The following is a 22,905-nucleotide window of genomic DNA, read 5'->3' as shown; positions in this document are numbered from 1 at the left end:
ATGGGAATTAATTGAACTACTCATGGCTCATTCAATAACTTCACAACTACTAATACTCCTTTGCACCAAATTATTGGATAACCCTTACCTGGGCGGGTGCAGTTGTGGGCACGGGCTACCCCTGTGAAGCCGGGGGCACAGAGCTGGCATTGAGGCCCTGTGGTGTTGATGGTGCAGCTCAGGCAGTGGCCAGTGTCAGGGTGGCAGAGCTGGGCCGGGCCCGTAGGGTCTGCGTTCCCACTGCAGTCGCAGGGGACACACACACCATTGGCACTGTAGAAGCCAGCCTTGCACCGGTCACACTGCTGACCGCTGTACTCAGACAGGCACTGGTCACACACTGGGAACCCATCAGAGTCTAGAGAAACAAAAACACACACTAATTACATGTCAGTCATAAATCATAAAAGAGACCACTAGGTGGCACCAGAATGCCAAAGAGATTGGTTTCTAATACTAGACAACACGGAGGGTAAGCCCTATGGCAGTGTCTAATAGTCTACCAGGCTACATATGGGACTATCCTAGCTAATAATACGATTGTTTCTGTTGAAGAATCAGAGACATTTTAAAACTACCCCAAAAGATTCGGAGAAAAGATTCAACGATAATATAATAATAATAATAATAATAATAATAATAATAATATGCCATTTAGCAGACGCTTTTATCCAAAGAGACTTACAGACACACATCTCTACAGCCAGGAATCAAATTCAGTTCAACCGTTTTAAAAGACTGCTCCCTTGTATCAGAGCATCATCATCACTCCTCATTATCAGGAGTCATCCTCCTCCAGGTCAGCTTTCTCCTCCAGCCTCTGGTCCTTAGTAATATGATGCTACTTTACAGTGTCCTTCCTTCTCTCCCAATGGCTTCACTAACTGTGATATATCCCCTGTTGCTGTTGTCACATCCATTAAGGGCCAGGAGCTCTGACACCAAATATTATTGAGCATAGTAATTAGGCTTGCTGCATGTCATTAGCATAAGTGTTGATCCCCTCCTACTAAACAAGGTAATCGAGAAAATAGCCACACATTTAATGGTACCTAATATTTGTGCTGCAGGCTTTAGTCTGCTCAAGATCATATCTAACTCTTTCAGACTTACGGGAACAATATTTGTGCCCACAACAGACACACCTTTAAAGCCACAATTAAAATCCTAGACAAGAGTTAGACCAATAAAGTGTAAGAGTGCTAACACCTCTTATCTATAGGCAGTGTCTGATTGGTCTGTTTTAACCCCAGGCTGTTGGCAGTGGAAACGCTGCAGTCAGAGTGAGCCTATGTGTTATATCACCAGGAGAGAACATGACCCAGTCAGCACGGTGAAGGCTGGGGGGCAAACCTTCACATACTGATACTGTACAACCTGACCTGGATATTTACCCAATACCTTTACCATCCTCCCTGTCTACTGCAATACAGCCAGCTCAGCCACTGACAGGCCTACACTTCATTTTCACTCCAGTTCTCCCTCTCCACCCCCCACGCACACACACCCACACCAGGCCGAGTTTGAGTTGAACATAGAGCACACTGAACATCATGGGCACAGCTGGGCCACTTCACAGCAAGCTAGTCCGGCAGCAGCATAACCGAGGGGGGTGGGCACCACACTCCATTGACTTCACAAGGCAGCAGTAGGGGGATCATGTGGTGTGTGTATGTCCCTTCCCCTCCCAGTGCAGTGATGTAGCTGCTCAGTTCAGCCCCACTCGGCACTCAGCCCTGGCTGGGCAAACAACCTGAAAGGCCTCAGAACCCTCTCCACATGGCTGTTGCCAGGCTGCTGGGACCCAATGGGAGGCTGTCAGCAGTCACATGCCTGCAGCTGATTGGTCAGATAAGAGGTAGGGAGGAGGTGAGAGAAAATGACAGACAGACTCTATGTATGTCTGTGTCGCCAAGGCTCAGGCCTCAGCTGCTGAGGTATCAGTTTAGTATGGGTACAAACTAATGCTGGCTTGCTTGGTTAAAACATGCTTAAAACCTAATAAATGTAAGGTCCCCATATTTGAGGACCCTATACAATTTTAAAAATCAATTCAGTCTGGTATGAGAACGGTAGCCTCTATCTGCAAAGCAGGGTGTCTGTGGAAAGCTGAGTATCTTGGCTATTGATCGGTGCCTTCAAATCTTTGGTATGACTTACTACCATATATGGGCATACAGATTTATAAGGGCAGGCCGAGCCGATGACCTCATTTCAAAATGGCTGCTACCTACATTCCGGTTAGCGTTGTGAAGCATAAATGAAATAAACACGGAATACATTGATACACACCGAAAGCAGGGACTCCACAGATCATGAGGATATGTTATTTGTCTGCCTGTGACCTACCGTTATTGATCACCAACCCTGAGTCAAAATGTTTAATTAACCAACGTTTTCACATAACAGCAAACATCTTACAAGGTAAGCTTCGATTTGGTCTGTGTTTGAGCTATCGCTACATGGGGGTGTCAAATTAATCCTTAGATTGGTAGGAACAAATCTAGCCTATTGCCAATGTTATCTGAGGATGTATGACTTAATGGCAACATCGAATGTCCACCAAGTGACTATATCTTTGGCCATCAAAAATATGATGCCTGGTTAGGCATCCATATCCCCTGTATGACCCCCGACACCACCACGATGTCGTAGCGAGGTTGGTGTTGTAGACATTTAGTTTTTTTAGTGAACAATAACTTTTAGGCACATCCAGTGTGCAAAAACAGTGCAATTGCCACATTCGGACACTTTGGAGAGGTTGAAAGGACACTTGAATGTACCCTCGATCCCCCATAACACCACCACAATGTTTTAGAGAGGTTGATATGGTAGAAATTGTGTTTCTATACTGAACAAATAACATTTAGGGATTGCAAATACAGTGGGGAGAACAAGTATTTGATACACTGCCGATTTTGCAGGTTTTCCTACTTACAAAGCATGTAGAGGTCTGTAATTTTTATCATAGGTACACTTCTAGCTTCCCTACACTGGCTTCCTGTTAAGGCAAGGGCTGATTTCAAGGTTTTACTGTTAACCTATAAAGCGTTACATGGGCTTGCTCCTACCTATCTTTCCGAGTTGGTCCTGCCGTACATACCAATACGTACGCTACGGTCACAAGACGCAGGCCTCCTAATTGTCCCTAGAATTGTCCCTAGAATTTCTAAGCAAACAGCGGGAGGCAGGGCTTTCTCCTATAGATCTCCATTTTTATGGAACAGTCTGCCTACCCATGTGAGAGACGCAGACTCGGTCTCAACCTTTAAGTCTTTACTGAAGACTTATCTCTTCAGTAGGTCATATGATTGAGTGTAGTCTGGCCCAGGAGTGTGAAGGTGAACGGAAAGGCTGGAGCAACGAACAGCCCTTGCTGTCTCTGCCAGGCCGGTTCCCCTCTCCACTGGGGTTCTCTGCCTCTAACCCTGTTGCAGGGGCTGAGTCACTGGCTTGCTGGTGCTCTTTCATGCCGTCCCTGGGAGGGGTGCGTCACTTGAGTGGGTTGAGTTACTGACGTGATCTTCCTGTCTGGGTTGGCGCCCCCCCCTTGGTTTGTGCTGTGGTGGAGACCTCTGTGGGCTATACTCGGCCTTGTCTCAGGATTGTAAGTTGGTGGTTGGGGATATCCCTCTAGTGGTGCGGGGGCTGTGCTTTGGCGGAGTGGGTGGGGTTATATCCTTCCTGTTTGGCCCTGTCCGGGGGTTTCTTCGGATGGGGCCACAGTGTCTCCGGACCGCTCCTGTCTCAGCCTCCAGTATTTATGCTGCAGTAGTTTATGTGTCGGGGGGCTGGGGTTAGTTGGTTATACCTGGAGTACTTCTCCTGTCTTATCCAGTGTCCTGTGTGAATTTAAGTATGCTCTCTCTAATTCTCTCGTTCTCTCTTTCTCTCTGAGAACCTGAGCCCTAGGACCATACGTCAGGACTACCGGGCATGATGACACCTTGCTATCCCCAGTCCGCCTGGCCTTGCTGCTATTCCAGTTTCAACTGTTCTGCCTGCGGCTACGAAACCCCTACCTGTCCCAGACCTGCTGTTTTCAACTCTAAATGATCGGCTATGAAAAGCCAACTGAGAGACCTGAGCCCTAGGACCATACGTCGGGACTACCGGCCGTGGTGACTCCTTGCTGTCCCCAGTCCGCCTGGCCTTGCTGCTATTCCAGTTTAAACTGTTCTGCCTGCGGTTATGGAACCCCTACCTGTCCCAGACCTGCTGTTTTAAACTCTAATGATCGGCTATGAAAAGCCAACTGAGATTTATTCCTGATTATTATTTGACCATGCTTGTCACTTATGAACATTTTTGAACATCTTGGCATGGTTCTGTTATAATCTCCACCCGGCACAGCCAGAAGAGGACTGGCCACCCCTCATAGCCTGGTTCCTCTCTAGGTTTCTTCCTAGGTTTTGCCTTTCTAGGGAGTTTTTCCTAGCCACCGTGCTTCTACACCTGCATTACTAGCTGTTTGGGGTTTTAGGCTGGGTTTCTGTACAGCACTTCGAGATATTAGCTGATGTAAGAAGGGCTATATAAAATAAAATTGATTGATTGATTGACTTCAACTGTGAGAGACGGAATCTAAAACAAAAATCCAGAAAATCACATTGTATGATTTTTAAGTAATTCATTAGCATTTTATTGCATGACATAAATATTTGATACATCAGAAAAGCAGAACTTAATATTTAGTACAGAAACCTTTGTTTGCAATTACAGAGATCATATGTTTCCTGTAGGTCTTGACCAGGTTTGCACACACTGCAGCAGGGATTTTGGCCCACTCCTCCATACAGACCTTCTCCAGATCCTTCAGGTTTTGGGGCTGTCACTGGGCAATACGGACTTTCAGCTCCCTCCAAAGATTTTCTATTGGGTTCAGGTCTGGAGACTGGCTAGGCCACTCCAGGACCTTGAGATGCTTCTTACGGAGCCACTCCTTAGTTGCCCTGGCTGTGTGTTCCGGGTCGTTGTCATGCTGAAAGACCCAGCCACGACCCATCTTCAATGCTCTTACTGAGGGAAGGAGGTTGTTGGCCAAGATCTCGCGATACATGGCCCCATCCATCCTCCACTCAATACGGTGCAGTCGTCCTGTCCCCTTTGCAGAAAAGCATCCCCAAAGAATGATGTTTCCACCTCCATGCTTCACGGTTGGGATGGTGTTCTTGGGGTTGTACTCATCCTTCTTCTTCCTCCAAACACGGCGAGTGGAGTTTAGACCAAAAAGCTCTATTTTTGTCTCATCAGACCACATGACCTTCTCCCATTCCTCCTCTGGATCATCCAGATGGTCATTGGCAAACTTCAGACGGGCCTGGACATGCGCTGGCTTGAGCAGGGGGACCTTGCGTGCGCTGCAGGATCTTAATCCATGACGGCGTAGTGTGTTACTAATGGTTTTCTTTGAGACTGTGGTCCCAGCTCTCTTCAGGTCATTGACCAGGTCCTGCCGTGTAGTTCTGGGCTGATCCCTCACCTTCCTCATGATCATTGATGCCCCACGAGGTGAGATCTTGCATGGAGCCCCAGACCGAGGGTGATTGACCGTCATCTTGAACTTCTTCCATTTTCTAATAATTGCGCCAACAGTTGTTGCCTTCTCACCAAGCTGCTTGCCTATTGTCCTGTAGCCCATCCCAGCCTTGTGCAGGTCTACAATTTTATCCCTGATGTCCTTACACAGCTCTCTGGTCTTGGCCATTGTGGAGAGGTTGGAGTCTGTTTGATTGAGTGTGTGGACAGGTGTCTTTATACAGGTAACGAGTTCAAACAGGTGCAGTTAATACAGGTAATGAGTGGAGAACAGGAGGGCTTCTTAAAGAAAAACTAACAGGTCTGTGAGAGCCGGAATTCTTACTGGTTGGTAGGTGATCAAATACTTATGTCATGCAATAAAATGCAAATTAATTACTTAAAAATCATACAATGTGATTTTCTGGATTTTTGTTTTAGATTCCGTCTCTCACAGTTGAAGTGTACCTATGATAAAAATTACAGACCTCTACATGCTTTGTAAGTAGGAAACACTGCCGATTTTGCAGGTTATCAAATACTTGTTCTCCCCACTGTATGTAATAGCACTGGAATTATCTAATTTACAGACATATTCCACTTTGGAGAAGTTTTGGGACACTTGGAAACATCCCGTGACCACAGCTGACACCACTTACTAAAACATCTTCCCATTTCTAGTTGTTAGGTCTATCAATCCCATTATTTTTTCTGATATTGTTCACATGTTGTGGAAACCATCTGATGTGTTTCCAGCTCTAGCAATCAATCAAATACTTATAGCTTGTCAATGAAAGATCACTTTCAAAATAGATTTTTATTTATTTTGTGTGTGCTTGATCTTGTGTATTCTGAACTATGTAACTCCTATCTATCTTCTGATCATTTCCTCATCATCTCCCAGATGTCTTCTTTCCAAGTTTTTGCATGTCAGAGTCATGTAATTACACATGAATAGCAGTTACTTTTGGGTATGTCTATTTAGGCGGAAATCTACATTTTTGCCATTTCATTTTTAATATCAAATACGTGTCTACATGAGCACAGACATACACTGTGACAGACATTTGTGATGAAGTTGATGTGAGCAGACCCATGCTCGGTGACGAAGCATAACTTGACCAGCAGGGACAAGACAGATAGGTGGGATTAAACATCATCAACAAGAGGGTCCAGATATTGATTCTTTAACAAATCATCCCAAGTAAATTGCAATTATCTGTGAAAGATTAGAAGTATCCTTGCGGATGAGGCTATAGTAATGGGCGGGGGCGCAACTTTCACTGGGGAGGTGGGCCTAACATTCTGAAATTGCATTTTTGTCCCCCCCAGTTTTATCATTGGAATGTGATACAAAACGAGGCAATGGTGTGCTTTAGGACCATGCAGACGCCTCCAAGCGGTCAGGTAGGCTGTTTGGAGTGTTTATCCGACCGGATAAGAAAAATAAATGTCCCCCCCACTTCTAAAACCAAAGTTGCGCCCCTGGTAATGGGGATTAGAGCCTTCATCCCAGGCAGTGACTGTCAATAGTGTTTTGCTGTTGGAACATTAAGAGTACTCCTGGGCCACTACCTTCTGTGGTCACTCCCTCTCTGCCAGGCAGAGCACACCAAGACATGATGACAGGTACACCAGCCTAGTAGTAGCAACCAGACTGGCAAGGGTTCTAATAAGGTGACCTAACTAAGAAGGGCACTACTGAGGCAGGGGTTAGTGGCTACTCACCGGTGTGACAGGTGCCAGTGGAGGTGGTGTTGGAGCAGAGGCAGGCGGCACAGGCATCGGTGGTGGCAGCACCAGAGCTGCGGTAGAATCTGGGCTTGCATTCCTCACAGTTGGGTCCTTGAGTGTTGCCCTGGCAGTTCAGACAGACGCCTGTGTGGAAAAGGAGGGAAAATGATTGTTAAAAGTTATGCCAACACATGTTTTGAAAACAGAACCTTGGGGCATGTCTCTAAACTGTGGGAAATATGGTACATGCCATTTGTTGACCACACCTAAACCCTATGGTGGTTTTGTTTGTACACGTTAGAGCAGCAAATACTGCTATCCTGTTGATTTGAATTTGAGCCTCAGGTTGTTGAGTTACCTGTTCTTGGGTCTTTACTCTGCCTGGGCTGGATGGAGAACTTCTTCTGTTACTCTACACCTGTTTAGTAACGCTGTAATTACTCTAACACTATTGTATTAATATACTGTTTTTATACTTACATTAAAATTGACTATTTCATTGGTAATTATATAGTAATGGAGTTGTTGAGTGTTTTCTGTGGAATAGGAACCAAGAAGGGATATGAAATTATTCTGTATAGTGGGACATTGCAGACGTCCTCTCTGTCTCTGTTTTCTCTGTCCTTCTCGATAGAGAACACCCCTATCACTCCTATCTAAAAACAATCACCCTATAGAGGTAGGAACAATCAGCTTGATTTTCCAGTATTCTGGAAATGGAACAGGTTAATGCCATGTTAATCTGGAAGAGACAGAGAGTCTGTTAATATTTGTTACATGTTTCTCATGTAACGCTTCCTGGCTGACTGAGAGGGTCATTCTAGTTGATATCAGACCTGAGCTAAGGAAGTAAATATACAGAATTCCTCCATTGATCCCAGGAAAGATGACTGTGCCATCTGGCTGTGTATCACAATGGCAAACAGATGGGTTCTACAATTCCATCCAACTTTACCCCCTCCAAGCCTCTCAATATCATTTAGTGTCCACTCACACAACAATACACAGCTGTGGGGATGGACACAAACAGGATTAATGTGTAGCAGAAACAAGAAAGTGTGATTGTTGTGGTTGTGGTTTGTAGATAGAAGGTGTGGTGTAGTGGATGACTCACCAGATTGCGGGTGGCAGTAGTTAGTAAGGTTGTTGCACTGGCAGGGTTGGCACCCCGTGCTGCTAAAACGGAAGAAGCCTGGGTGGCACTCGTCACACTTGGGCCCGTACACTCCCGTCTTACACACACACATCCCTGAGCTGAAAGAACAGGAGAGCACAGTCAGCATACGGTCACATACTTTGATTCTTTTCTATTTGATTATCCAGCCTTTAGGTTCTGTAACAGCCTAACTGTAATGCTGTAATGGTGGAACTGCTCTATTTGGTTAGAGACTCTTCTGATGGCAGGATTGTATTAGCCATGACATTCTGTGGTTTCACGCATGACATCCTGCAGGTTCCCCCTGAGTGGTTTCTTCCATCAATCCATCTGCTACCCATAACTCCCATCACAATCCCTGCCCTGGTTAACCAGATCCTTCCCCCCGTCCGTGGTGAACAGAACACAGCTACTCCAGTCAGGTTGAATGGAATGGGATAGCCTAGCCCCCATCCTCCACAGTTCAAAGCTATCTAGGCCTTTCATATTTTAATTCTACTAACATGTTTGGCATGTTCTGGGGGCAGGGCAGCACGGTAGTGTCTGGACCACAAACTGGAGCACTCTAGGGACATCTGGTCCAAGGCTGGAGACGGTGGCTGCCTGGATCACACAGCCTACAGGCCAGGTATGATAATACTCACCCTAGCAGGGCCTCTTTCTGCCAGGTTCTCATCACAAGCTAGGTTTCCATCCAATTGGCGACAGTTTTTAATGCGAAATATCTAAAATCTGCATAAAGAAAATATGCGCATTTTACCACCAGTGGTGTTTCCACCAAACTGACTTGTTGCAGATAGAAATCAGTGTATGATGACAGTGCACACAAAATATACGTTTTCACTTAAGTTTTAATGTACTGAATACAAATCTAAAGTTCAATGTGTTTCCATTGCATTTTCAACTCTACCAATAGTTGTCACAAAAACTGTCACGTTAAATAGCAAATGTGCCTCCTCTGTTCTTGGCATTTGGTATTTTTTGTATTTTATTAGGATCCCCATTAGCTGCTGCGAAAGCCGCAGCTACTTTTCCTGGGGTCCACACAGAACATGAAACATGACATAATACAGAACATTAATAGACAAGAACAGCTCAAGGACATAACTACATACATTTAAAAACAGCACACACAGCCTACATATCAGTACATACACACAAAATATCTAGGTAAAATAGGGGAGAGGCGTTGTGCCGTGAGGTGTTGCTTTATCTATTTTTTTAAACCAGGTTTGCTGTTCATTTGAGCAATATGAGATGGAAGGTAGTTCCATGCAAAAATGGCTCTATATAATACTGTACACTTTCTTGAATCTTTTCTGGATTTGAGGACTATGTGCTTTAGCCAACAGCTGGCAGATACAGTGTAGGAAGGCTGTGTGGGTAGGCTAGTCTACATGATGAGATTATTATGGATAAGAGCGAGAATATTTTTATTTGTCAAACAGCAGTCAAGCATTGATCAACATGTCACCAGAATAAGACCCTCAATATTTATTGGAATGGAGCATCAAGCTCATCACCCTGCACTTTCACCACCCTGTGAAGTTCATCATAACTTATTTCATCTGTAGCCTAATCGACAGCATGGTTTCCTGAGTCGTAGTGGGAGGACCACCCACCATATCATCGCGTGATTCCAAGTTTACCTCGATATGATGGTTTTTATATCAATATTTCTGCATAAAGACGTTTCGCTGCCATTTCTCGCATAATTCATTTTAGATCCCATCATGTCGAACAAACAAATTATCTGTTGGCATTTATAAAATTGTACTGAAATGTCCTGTTTCCATCACAGCTGTCGTGATTTTTTTTATACGGTATGACTTTACTTGCATATAACTGTGGATGGATGGAAACTTTGAGGAGTGAATGGGTCAGGGTACCTGTGGGACCCTCTTCAGGCATTCAGCCCGCCTCAAGGGCTCTCAGCAAGACAAAAAAAGGACAAACCCTCTTCTACACAGCCCCATCTCATGCTGGGTAGAAAGAGCAGTCGCTATGACTAAAGAGAAGAAAGATCTGTCTCAAGCAATAACTAATTTACACCAAGTTGCATCTGGTCATCATGGACTGACATGCAGCTTATAACTAACCCTGAACTGTACCGTGGGGCTCTGCAGGGTTGGGCTATGATCTAAAAAACAGGTAAGTCATTCATGACAGAGAATGCACTATGGTTTTGATTACGGTACAATCCCTTTTGGAAGGAGATGAAAGAGAAAAATGATTACACATTAAATAGAAGAATAAATACTGTTTATCATTTGTTTATGATAGTGGAAGAGAGATTGACTTCATCACTGCTTATTTTTGTAAGAGGTATTGACAAGCTGAATGTACCGAAACCCATGCATACCCCACAAGACATGCCACCAGAGGTCTCTTCACAGTCCCCAAGTCCAGAACAGACTATGGGAGGCGCACAGTACTACCATAGAGCCATGACTACATGGAACTCTATTCCACATCAGGTAACTGATGCAAGCAGTAGAATAAGATTTTTTTTAAAAACAGATAAAAATACACCTTATGGAACAACAGGGACTGTGAAGAGACACACACAAGGGTATAGACACATGCATACGCACACGTATGGTGGTATTAAACATTTTGTATTGTAGATAGGTAATGGTGGCCTTGGCAGCAGCTAATGTGGATCCCTAATAAATACAAATACAAATGTCAATCTAAACCTCTGAGATAATAGAATGGCGGGCTAAAACTAAACAATGAGTTAGTGTGCTGCTGCTGATGATGATGATGATGATGATGATGATGATGATGCGTATACTAGCTGTGTATGATTGCTGACAGCTGGAACTAAGCTATCTCAGTAGAGGGTGCTTTCTGTTTGATTATCTAGTCTTGCTCTTGCCCAATTAAATCCAATTAAACTTGAGCTCTTTAGCACCCCTTCGAGCTTTGAACATCACTTATTTCATTCGCTAATGCGTTTTGTCCTAATGCCAACACAGTCCACTGCATTTCACCTGCACATTCCACATTCTGCTGCGTGGTCAGCATGAAAAACATACAAGCTGAAGCTCATATTGAATCATACATTAGACAGACTGGAGGAAAACAAAGGGGGTTGTTCATTCACAGAAAATAAATAAAACATTTCTAAAAAATGTATCACAAAAAAAGGCTGCACATCTATAGGCTACGCACACACACGCTCTCTGATTCCAATCATCCTGTGTGCTGATCCTGGAGTCTCAAAGGAAAAACACACAGTGATGAGTCATGCCTGATCACTCCCTTTCACCAAAACAATCAACAAAATAGATCTGTGGACTACAACAAGTAAATAGCAATCCAGCTCCCAAGAAGTGACAGAGCAGTTGCCTCAATGCCTTCCCATGAGTGCGTGGGCCTTATTCAAAAGAGGCTTTGTTAAAACACTGCTCTTCATGCAAATGTAATGTTGATGGTAATGCTTAGTGGGGCGTGTGTAGCCAAGGCTAGGAGTTAATCAGCAGCAAATAAACACATACAGAGACACACATCCAAACAAACATGGACCCCCCCCCCCCCCCCTAAAAACAAAAAAGACAAAAAACACACGTGCACCATCGTATGACTCCATGGGAGTGGAGGCGGAGAGGAGAATGCTACAGTAGCAGTAGACTGGGACAGTGAGCAATAGGGATGTAACACAGTAGGGAAGTGACAGCTATTTTCTGTTAAAGTGTTGCAGAATCAACAGCACTGCGAATACAGTAGGGCTATTCCTGACGCTTCCATCTTTACAAGTAAAACTTTTGGTGGAAAGTACTACACTGCGTACAGTTTAGTGAGGTCGGGCACTGATGTTGGGCGACTAGGCTTGGCTTGTGGTTCTCTGTAGCTCAGCTGGTAGAGCACGGCGCTTGTAACGCCAAGGTAGTGGGTTCGATCCCCGGGACCACCCATACACAAAAAAAAATGTATGCACGCATGACTGTAAGTCGCTTTGGATAAAAGCGCCTGCTAAATGGCATATTATTATATTATTATTGCAGTCGGCGTTCCAATTCATCCCAAAGGTGTTCGATGGGGTTTAGGTCAGGGCTCTGTGCAGGCCAGTCAAGTTATTGTCATGCTGAAACAGGAAAGGGCCTTCCCCAAACTGTTGCCACAAAGTTCGTCTAGAATGTCATTGTATACTGTAGTGTTAAGATTTCCCTTCACTGGAACTAAGGGGCCTAGCCAGAACCATGAAAAACAGCCCCAGACCATTATTCCTCCTCCAAACATTACAGTTGGCACTATGCATTCGGGCATGTAGCGTTCTCCTGGCGTCCGCCAAACCCAGATTCGTCTGTTGGACTGCCAGATGGAGAAGCGTGATTCATCACTCCAGAGAACACGTTTCCACTGCTCCAGAGTCCAATGGCGGTGAGCTTTACACCATGGTGATCTTAGGCTTGTGTGCGGCTCCTCGACCATGGAAACCCATTTCATGAAGCTCCCGACGAACAGTTATTGTGCTTACGTTGCTTCCAGAGGCAGTTTGGAACTCGGTAGTGAGTGTTGCAACCAAGGACAGACGATTTTGAAGTGCTACGCGCTTCAGCACTCGGCGGTCTTGTTCTATGAGCTTGTGTGGCCTACCACTTTGCGGCTGAGCCATTGTTGCTCCTAGACGTTTCCACTTCACAATAACAGCACTTACAGTTGACCAAGGCAGCTCTAGCAAGGCAGAAATGTGACGAACTGACTTGTTGGAAAAGGTGGCATCCTATGACGGTGCCATGTTGAAAGTCACTGAGCTCTTCAGTAAAGCCATTCTACTGCCAATGTTTGTCTCTGTAGATTTCATGGCTGTGTGCTCAATTTTATACACCTGTCAGCAACGGGTGTGGCTGAAATAGCCAAATCCACTAATTTGAAGGGTCCACATACTTTTGTATATATAGTGTATCTACAATACAAAATCCATGTGTACGTGTGTGTAAAGTGAGTGTGTTATCATGTGTATTTGTATGTACCCATCCACCACCCCCCTCTTCGGAGGACACATCTTTTTTGGTTTTTACAGCTTTTCTGCTACATTTACATACATTTTACATGTACATCACCAACAAACTATCATGGTCCAAACACACCAAGACAGTCGTGAAGAGGGCACGACAAAGCCTATTCCCCCTCAGGAGACTGAAAAGATTTGGCATGGGTCCTCAGATCCTCAAAGAATTCTAAAGCTGCACCATCGAGAGCATCCTGACTGGTTGCATCACCGCCTGGTATGGCAACTGCTTGGCCTCCGACCGCAAGGCACTACAGAGGGTAGTGCGTACGGCCCAGTACATCACTGGGGCCAAGCTTCCTGCCATCCAGGACCTCTATACCAGGCGGTGTCAGAGGAAGGCCCTCAAAATTGTCAAAGACTCCAGCCACCCTAGTCATAGACTGTTCTCTCTGCTACCGCACGGCAAGCGGTACCGGAGTGCCAAGTCTAGGTCCAAAAGACTTCTCAACAGCTTCTACCCCCAAGCCATAAGACTCCTGAACAGCTAATCATGGCTACCTGGACTATTTTTACGCTGCTGCTACTCTGTTAATTATTTATGCATAGTCACTTTAACTCTACCCACATGTACATATTACTTCAACTACCTGAACTAGCCGGTGCCCCCGCACATTGACTCTGCACCGGTACCCCCCTGTATATATAGCTTCCCTACTGTTATTTTATTTTACTTCTGCTCTTTTTTTCGCAACACTTTTTTGTTGTTATTTTATTTTACTTTTTTTTATTAAAAATAAATGCACTGTTGGTTAAGGGCTGTAAGTAAGCATTTCACTGTAATGTCTGCACCTTTTGTATTCGGCACATGTGGCCAATAAAAAACTTGATTTGATTTACATGGCACTTTTATATACAGGAATCACATAACAATAATACATTATCGAACATAAGCTCTTTAATCCCACCCCTCAGCCACTACTCAGCCCAACCCACCTATCACCACAGACCACCCTCGTTTGGTTTCCATGTGCCATATATTTTTCAATTGTGCTGTGATGTTTTACATACATTTTGAACCTTTCTAATCACATGGTATCCACAGATTGTGAGCTAAAGATGAAAACCTTTCCTACGAGTATTATTATATTATTTATTGACTGACTATGGCTTTCCAAATCACCCAACACAGCTATTTGTAAGGTTAATTTTAAGTGAATGTTGTGATTTTTTACCATTCCTGAACCTGTAACCAGAAACAAGCTACATAGGGGCAATACCAGAATAAATTATCTAGTGATTCTGTCCCTTTGCAGCAAAATCTACAGAGCTGAGATTGTTGTATGTCCCATATAATGTCCCTCTTTGTGGCACCTGACCACGCGACTGGACAGTAGTCCAGGTGCGACAAAACTAGGGCCTGTAGGACCTGCCTTGTTGATAGTGTTGTTAAGAAGGCAGAGCAGCGCTTTATTATAGACAGACTTCTCCCCATCTTAGCTACTGTTGCATCAACATGTTTTGACCATGACAGTTTACAATCCAGGGTTACTCCAAGCAGTTTAGTCACCTCAACTTTCTCAATTTCCACATTATTCATTACAAGATTCAGTTGAGGTTTAGTGAATGATTCGTTTTTGAAATATTTAGGACTAACTTATTTCTTGCCACCCATTCTGAAACTGTGTTGCAGTAATTTCACTCGCTGTACTAGCTGACGTGTAAAGTGTTACATAGACACACTGGCTTTACTCAAAGCCAGTGGCATGTCATTAGTAAAGATTGAAAAAAGTAAGGGGCCTAGACAGCTGCCCTGGGGAATTCCTGATTCTACCTGGATTATGTTGGAGAGGCTTCCATTAAAGAACACCCTCTGTGTTCTGTTAGACAGGTAACTTTTTATCCACAATAGAGCAGGGGGTGTAAAGACACAACACATATGTTTTTCCAGCAGCAGACTATGATAGATAATGTCAAAAGCCGCACTGAAGTCTAACAAAACCACTCCCACAATATTTCTCTCAGCCAATCATCAGTGCCATGCATGTTAAACACAATTTTTCCCAAAAGTTTACTAAGGGTTGGTAACAGGCTGATTGGTCGGCTATTTGAGCCTGTAAAGGAGGCTTTACTATTCTTGGGTAGCAGAATGACTTTTGATTCCCACCAGGCCTGAGGGCACACACTTTCTTGAAAGATTGAAGACATGGCAAATAGGAGTGGTAATATCGTCCGCTATTATCCTCAGTAATTTTCCATCCAAGTTGTCAGACCCAGGTGGCCAAATTTTGGTTGTTTACATTTTTTTTTTTTATACTGTCACATGACAATAGAAATGGAAACATTTGTGATTTCAGAAACACAAAATACGCCTCTATGATAAAAGGGATCAGAGTCCATCTGTTACCATCATCATTATTTACAGTGGGGAAAAAAAGTATTTAGTTAGCCATCGATTGTGCAAGTTCTCCCACTTAAAAAGATGAGAGAGGCCTGTAATTTTCATCATAGGTACACGTCAACTATGACAGACAAAATGAGGAAAAAAAATCCAGAAAATCACATTGTAGGATTTTTAATGAATTTATTTGCAAATTATGGTGGAAAATAAGTATTTGGTCAATAACAAAAGTTTCTCAATACTTTGTTATATACCCTTTGTTGGCAAACATTTTCTGTAAGTCTTCACAAGGTTTTCACACACTGTTGCTGGTATTTTGGCCCATTCCTCCATGCAGATCTCCTCTAGAGCAGTGATGTTTTGGGGCTGTCGCTGGGCAACACGGACTTTCAACTCCCTCCAAAGATTTTCTATGGGGTTGAGATCTGGAGACTGGCTAGGCCACTCCAGGACCTTGAAATGCTTCTTACGAAGCGACTCCTTCGTTGCCCGGGCGGTGTGTTTGGGATCATTGTCATGCTGAAAGACCCAGCCACGTTTCATCTTCAATGCCCTTGCTGATGGAAGGAGGTTTTCACTCAAAATCTCACGATACAAGGCCCCATTCATTCTTTCCTTTACATGGATCAGTCGTCCTGGTCCCTTTGCAGAAAAACAGCCCCAAAGCATGATGTTTCCACCCCCATGCTTCACAGTAGGTATGGTGTTCTTTGGATGCAACTCAGTATTCTTTGTCTTCCAAACACGACGAGTTGAGTTTTTACCAAAAGGTTCTATTTTGGTTTCATCTGATCATATGACATTCTCCCAATCCTCTTCTGGATCATCCAAATGCACTCTAGCAAAACTGGACATGTACTGGCTTAAGCAGAGGGACACGTCTGGCACTGCAGGATTTGAGTCCCTGGCGGCGTAGTGTGTTACTGATGGTAGGCTTTGTTACTTTGGTCCCAGCTCTCTGCAGGTCATTCACTAGGTCCCCCCGTGTGGTTCTGGGATTTTTGCTCACCGTTCTGGTGATCATTTTGACCCCACGGGGTGAGATCTTGCGTGGAGCCCCAGATCGAGGGAGATTATCAGTGGTCTTGTATGTCTTCCATTTCCTAATAATTGCTCCCACAGTTGATTTCTTCAAACCAAGCTGCTTACCTATTGCAGATTCAGTCTTCCCAGCCTGGTGCAGGTCTACAATTTTGTTTCTGGTGTCCTTTGACAGCTCTTTGGTCTTGGCCATAGTGGAGTTTGGAGTGTGACTGTTTGAGGTTGTGGACTGGTGTCTTTTATACTGATAACAAGTTCAAACAGGTGCCATTCATACAGGTAACGAGTGGAGGACAGAGGAGCCTCTTAAAGAAGAAATACTTATTTTCCACCATAATTTGCAAATAAATTCATTAAAATCCCTACAATGTGATTTTCTGGATTTTTTTTCCTCAATTTGTCTGTCATAGTTGACGTGTACCTATGATGAAAATTACAGGCCTCTCTCATCTTTTTAAGTGGGAGAACTTGCACAATTGGTGGCTGACTAAATACTTTTTTTCCCCACTGTACATCCTTCAAATTCCCCAAATCATTTTGTTTATAGGTCCACTAGGCTACTCATTTGTTGTCATTAAATGTCCTGAATAATAGAAAGAAAATACCTTGGTTCTTCAAGCAATAGCCTAGGCTATCCTACACAATTGCGCACAGTAGCCTAGACTCAGTGTCCAATCCGACGCACAGAAACATATGAAAACATTAACTCATTACCCTGATGCTTTCTCTGTTAAATCTTCTAGACCCTGCTGTGAATCAAGCAGATAATAGTAGATAATCAACATAAATGTAGGGTCATTGGAACTGTCTTCACCGGCACAACGAACGAGACATCATAATATTCTGGACATTCTTCCGAACAGTATTTTACGCACTGGCTGTTTTTTATCGGGTGCTATAAGCCTATCACAACAGCTGTCACTTGACTGTCATTCAGAAAAATATTTCCTGGATCAGCTGATGATGGTCGACAATATCACTAGGCCTAACTAAACAGCTGGATACAAAATGCGCACCCAACAAATATGTCTATTAGTCTATAAGTTAGGTGACTCTTTTGGTTAGAATAAATCAATTTTGCAATCGCATACATCATTTTGGGTTTGTGTGCCCATAAAAACTGTTTTCACGGCGTAGCCTAAAATAGTGATGCTGCCGTTATTAGCACCATCTAGTCTGGACACTCTCCTATGTGCAGTGCAGGTCAGTCATAATTCCCTCTCCTTTTCATATAGAAAACAATTGAACTAGTAGCCTATTGATACAGACTTTACATAGGCTATTGGTGCCGATCACTATAGCCTAATACACTTCCAATCGATGGAAAGCTTTAGTGTGCTGCTGACAAACAGCGGTGCAGAATCTCAAATAATTAGCCTATCCTAAAAAACTAAATGTTCTGAAAATTATTATTTTATTACTATTTTTTAATATTGATAATTAGATTCTACAGAGCAAATTGAAAGAAAATGAATTATTACAACGTTTATTTTGTTGTTGTTGATAGGTGTACAATTTCTATTGATTAATGAATGTATTAGTAGTATGTATTACATTTTTCAAGTTATTCACCCAACCTTGTTTTATTTATTCTGTCTAAAAGGAAGGCAACGATTGCAGCACATTTTTATTTATTCATTTTATACAATATTCTGCTCATTTGAACAAATTTGTATACAATATTCTGCCCATATGAATACATTTATTTTTGGACATAAGTGAACCAATATATGAGAGCCTTCAGACAGGTTTAAACAAGTTTCCTCACGTAAGAGAGCCTTCACGAGTTTCCCCACAGTGCCATGGAGCCACCAGCGCACACACATTGTTAAATATAACGCGTTGCGGCGCTGCTTCGATTCCTGACACCCCTCTTATTTGGTAAAAAGCATACAGGAAATATGGAGGCAGGTTCCCAGCGTCACTGTCAGTGATTCAGTCTCTCTGATGTAAGAGGCTTTTCTTTTCTCGCCAAAGAGAGCAGATGGTGAGAAGATCTCTGAGTTTTATATGTTTGACAGGATGTAAATCAGTGTTATACTACAGCACTGATCTCATCCTTGGTGGCCCAATTCTCCCTGACTGATATCACCCCCAAACAAACCTGCGATGACACACTAGAAGCTACCATCTGTGATGACATCTATTGAGTCACAATGAAACTCTTTCAAATTGAATCTAATAGATAGATGATGATATGACAAATATTTTATATGTAGCTGGGAAAGGCATTCTGTGAGTAGTTATGACTCGAGGAAATAATAACCACAGGATCCATTCAAACAGACATTTAGGGCAAAACAGACCAGAGATGAGCAGGGTTGGTAAGGGGTGCAAGGCTGGGGCCTCTATGGAAATGTCTCCTAAGACCAGGATATGGTTGAAAAGCTAGTCACACTCACAATGACCACCCACCTAGCGTGTCAATGAGCAGTTTTACTCCAGGCCCAGGTTCCAGCTCATGGTCCCATAGACTGGGCTATGTTTTCTCCAGTGAGACAGTGTGGCTAGGGGGAAGGGGGGGTTGTTATTGTTTTTGGTGTGGTTTCACTGGGCTGCAGGCTGTGCTGTGGTAGGGTAGCCCAGCCGCTCAGCTCCGCGTTACAGCCGCATACTAACTAGGTCAGTATTACATGGCAACCAGGCTTAGCTTAACCACGTTCTGCTGCTGCCATGGTGATGCCGGCCATTCGTTGCTCACATATGCCTGGGGAATCACAATAGACTGAGCACATATCTGTGATGCAGCAACGCTGACTGCATCCTCTTTAGCCACAGGGTGTATGTGATAGTCGTCATATACGCCATGCGGGAGGGAGCAGAGTCATCAGTCAGGACAGACACACACCGTTTTATACCAAGCAGGTTTTAGATTCAGGGCTCACTCTGTCAGATCTTCAGAGAGAGAATGTTCAACAACAAGGGTCAAGAGTTGTGATCCATTCCGCAGAGACCCTGGCTCAGGATCACACACTGGGCCAGTTATGTAACTGAGCTCAGAGTAAAGCCAGGCAGAATGTGCTGGCAGTCATGGCCACTGCACTGCACTCCAGCCATTAGAGCAACAAAGCCTCCGACTGGGTCTCTGCCACTAATACAGCCTGGGATGCGGCCTGCCACTTGCTAATGTGAGTGTGGGGTCGCCTGCAGTGTCCTGTCACTAGGCTTCTTACTACACAGCACTCTCTCCTTCTTTCTTTCTTCCTCCCTGTCAGAGAAAGCACACAGCTGGGCCAGTGTAGCATATACTAGATGAGTCCTGTCAGGTTTGGATACCATGCATCTACCTACAACCTGCACTCCGGAGTGAACTGCATGCACCACTAGATCAAGAGGCTAGCTTGTCGCTCTGGAGGAAAGAGTAACAGTTGATTTCAGGTCTGAGCAAAGGATGTCACTGCATGCAGGTGCCAACCACCTCGGCTCCCTAACAGTGCTCTGCTAAGCTGGTTCATGATGACATGACCCCATCACAGGGAAGGGAGGATATTGAGAGGGAGCTCCCCGGGGTTTCCATTGATTGCCCCAGTAATTCTAACTTTTTCAAATCAAACCCACAGGAAAAGGGAGATGTTTGCTCCGTAATCCTTGAAAACAGAGTGCTTTTTCAACAGAATATCCCAAAATAAAGAAATTCAAGCACCTGAAACCCATTTACACCAATGCGTGTTTTTGTATTCTTTCAAAATGGCTCACAATCTCTCAATTCATTCCTGACAAGAAATATGCAAACAAACTGTTATTGTAATTTGCTTAATCCACTGTATGAGAGAGTGAGCCTAAAGGAATAGGCGGAAACAGCTGCACCCAAATCAATATTTAATTACAGACTGTTCTCATTCCATAGAGGATGAGGGTGAAAAATAAATGTGCAACTTTGAAAACAGTGCCCCTATGAATTCACCCAAATAAACTATTGATATTTATGGCGAAAGGAATTAATCTGAGCTAGAACATTATTGTTTTTGGTAGTATATTGACTTAACTGTGAAGCTAAATAATGGTAGTGCGATTACAGAGTAGTACCATTTCATATCAGAATACAATCATTAACTAAGTTGCTAAGATACAGCAGTATGAAGCCCCCTATAATATAATCTGGGGCTCAATGCTACAGTCTCTTAGCAACAGCTAGTTTTCCACAGGCTTGAGATTAGTCTCATTTTTAGATTCAGAGTGTTTAATAGTCACATGTACAGGGTTGCAGGTGTGATTGCAGGGTACAGCGAAAATCTTAAGCTTTGAGCTCCAACACGCAGGACTAGGTGAAATAAAATAATGAAAATGGTAATAAAAACAAATTTATCAGACATCCTACTGTCCTAATTTATCAGACATCCTACTGTCCCTGTACAGTTGATATGTTCATCAAGCCCCCAGCCTATACACACAGAGACAGAAAGTGCAGTCGGCACTGTTTCCAATGCTGCACTCCTTATTATTTAGTATTGAGGCCAGTGGCGACCCGTCATTCAGGGCAGGTGGGCCACCTGTTTAGAACCCCACCTGTTTAGCATGTTATTTTGTCATTAATACGTGTCACATATCAGTTTGCAAACAATGTAAAAAGCCATCGAGTTAATAAAGCCGCATTCAAACATGGTATCTTTTTTGCTTTCTTGAGTAAGGCAGCTCCAAAATGCAGGTGTTTCAGCCTAGCTCAGTGCTTTCTGTGGTGGTGGGGCAGCCAGCAGAAAATACAGAACGTAGGGGTTGGTAATGTTCTCTAGTTGCGCCGTGATTGGCTCAGTGTTCTGTCACTCATGGGGACACTACATCACCGCAAAATCTACAGGGAGAGCTCGAAATTTCAAGCCCCTTGGGTGCTGCCATAGAGTTACATTGGACGTGCCCATCCAAGAAGGCTCAAGGTAATTGGCCACAGATAAAATGAAGTCAAATCACGTTATATCTACCGTAGCTTTGATTGGACTGATCATGTCAACATCATACTTTCAAAATCTTATCTAGCAAGCGAGACAAGCAGTCATCATCATGAATCATCAAGAAGATAATGGCGCCGGAGGGGATGGCTGCCGTTTTATGGGCTCCTAACCAACTGTGCTATTTGATGTGTTTTTTTGCATTGTTTGTAACTTATTTGGTACATAATGTTGCTGCTATTGTTTCTTATGACCGAAAAGAGCTTCTGGATATCAGGACAGCGATTACTCACCTCGAACTGGACGAATATTTTTTCTTTAATGAGTCCGACCCAAAGGATATACTGCTTCTCCGAGACCAGGCCCAAATCCCTGTTATTCGCATGAAGAAAAGTGGAAATACAGGGGGCGGAGATCGGGGTGCCTTGTGTGAATTCGTCGGCGAGTAGGTAACACTCCTCTACCATCCATTCTATTGGCCAATGTGCAATCAATGGGACATTAAATGGGACATTAAAAACTGTAATATCTTATGTTTCACCGAGTCGTGGCTGAACGATGACACGGATAATATAGAACTGGCTGGTTTTACATGCATCAGCAGGACAGAACAGCTACGTCTGGTAAGACAAGGGGTGGAGGTGTGTGTCTATTTGTCAATAACAGCTGGTGCGCGATGTCTAATATTAAGGTAGTCTCGAGGTATTGCTCGCCTGAGGTAGAGTACCTCATGAAAAGTTGTAGACCACACTATCTATCAAGAGAGTTTATCTATATTATTCGTAGCCGTCTATTTACCACCACAAACCGATGCTGGCACTAAGACCGCACTCAACGAGCTGTATATGGCCATAAGTGAACAAGAAAATGCTCATCTAGAAGCACTCCTAGTGGCTGGGGACTTTAACGCAGGCAAACTTAAAACCTTTTAGCCTAATTTCTACCAGCATGTCACATGTGCACCCAGAGGAAAAAATACTTTAGACCACCTTTACTCCACACACAGAGACGCATACAAAGCTCTCCCTCGCCCTCCATTTGGCAAATCTGACAATTGTATCCACCTGATTCCTGTTTACAAGCAAAAACTAAAGCAGGAAGTACCAGTGACTCCGTCAATACGGAAGTGGTCAGATGACGCGGATGCTACGCTACAGGACTGTTTTGCTAGCACAGACTGGAATATGTTCCGTGATTCATCCAATGGCATTGAGGA

The 22,905-nt window shown here is 43.8% G+C and overlaps 1 protein-coding gene across 1 annotated transcript in view; it reads right to left on the bottom strand.

Annotated features, from left to right (window-relative positions):
• The window catches only part of LOC311141489 (multiple epidermal growth factor-like domains protein 9), a gene marked incomplete at its 5' end in the record, with an annotated part of 35,282 nt that overhangs the window by 2,384 nt on the left and 9,993 nt on the right, over nucleotides 1-22,905 (bottom strand). Inside the window, 3 exons of the mRNA XM_084176831.1 lie at nucleotides 89-358; nucleotides 7,246-7,395; nucleotides 8,366-8,505. Of these exons, the coding sequence (XP_084032957.1) occupies nucleotides 89-358; nucleotides 7,246-7,395; nucleotides 8,366-8,505 (560 nt within the window). The remainder of the gene's footprint in view (nucleotides 1-88; nucleotides 359-7,245; nucleotides 7,396-8,365; nucleotides 8,506-22,905) is intronic.

This window comes from Coregonus lavaretus (assembly GCF_964263955.1).
Source record: "Coregonus lavaretus genome assembly, chromosome: 14".
NCBI classification, from domain to species: Eukaryota; Metazoa; Chordata; class Actinopteri; order Salmoniformes; family Salmonidae; genus Coregonus; species Coregonus lavaretus.
Note: the sequence above shows the minus strand (reverse complement) of the source record. Positions and strands in the feature narration are given on the sequence as shown.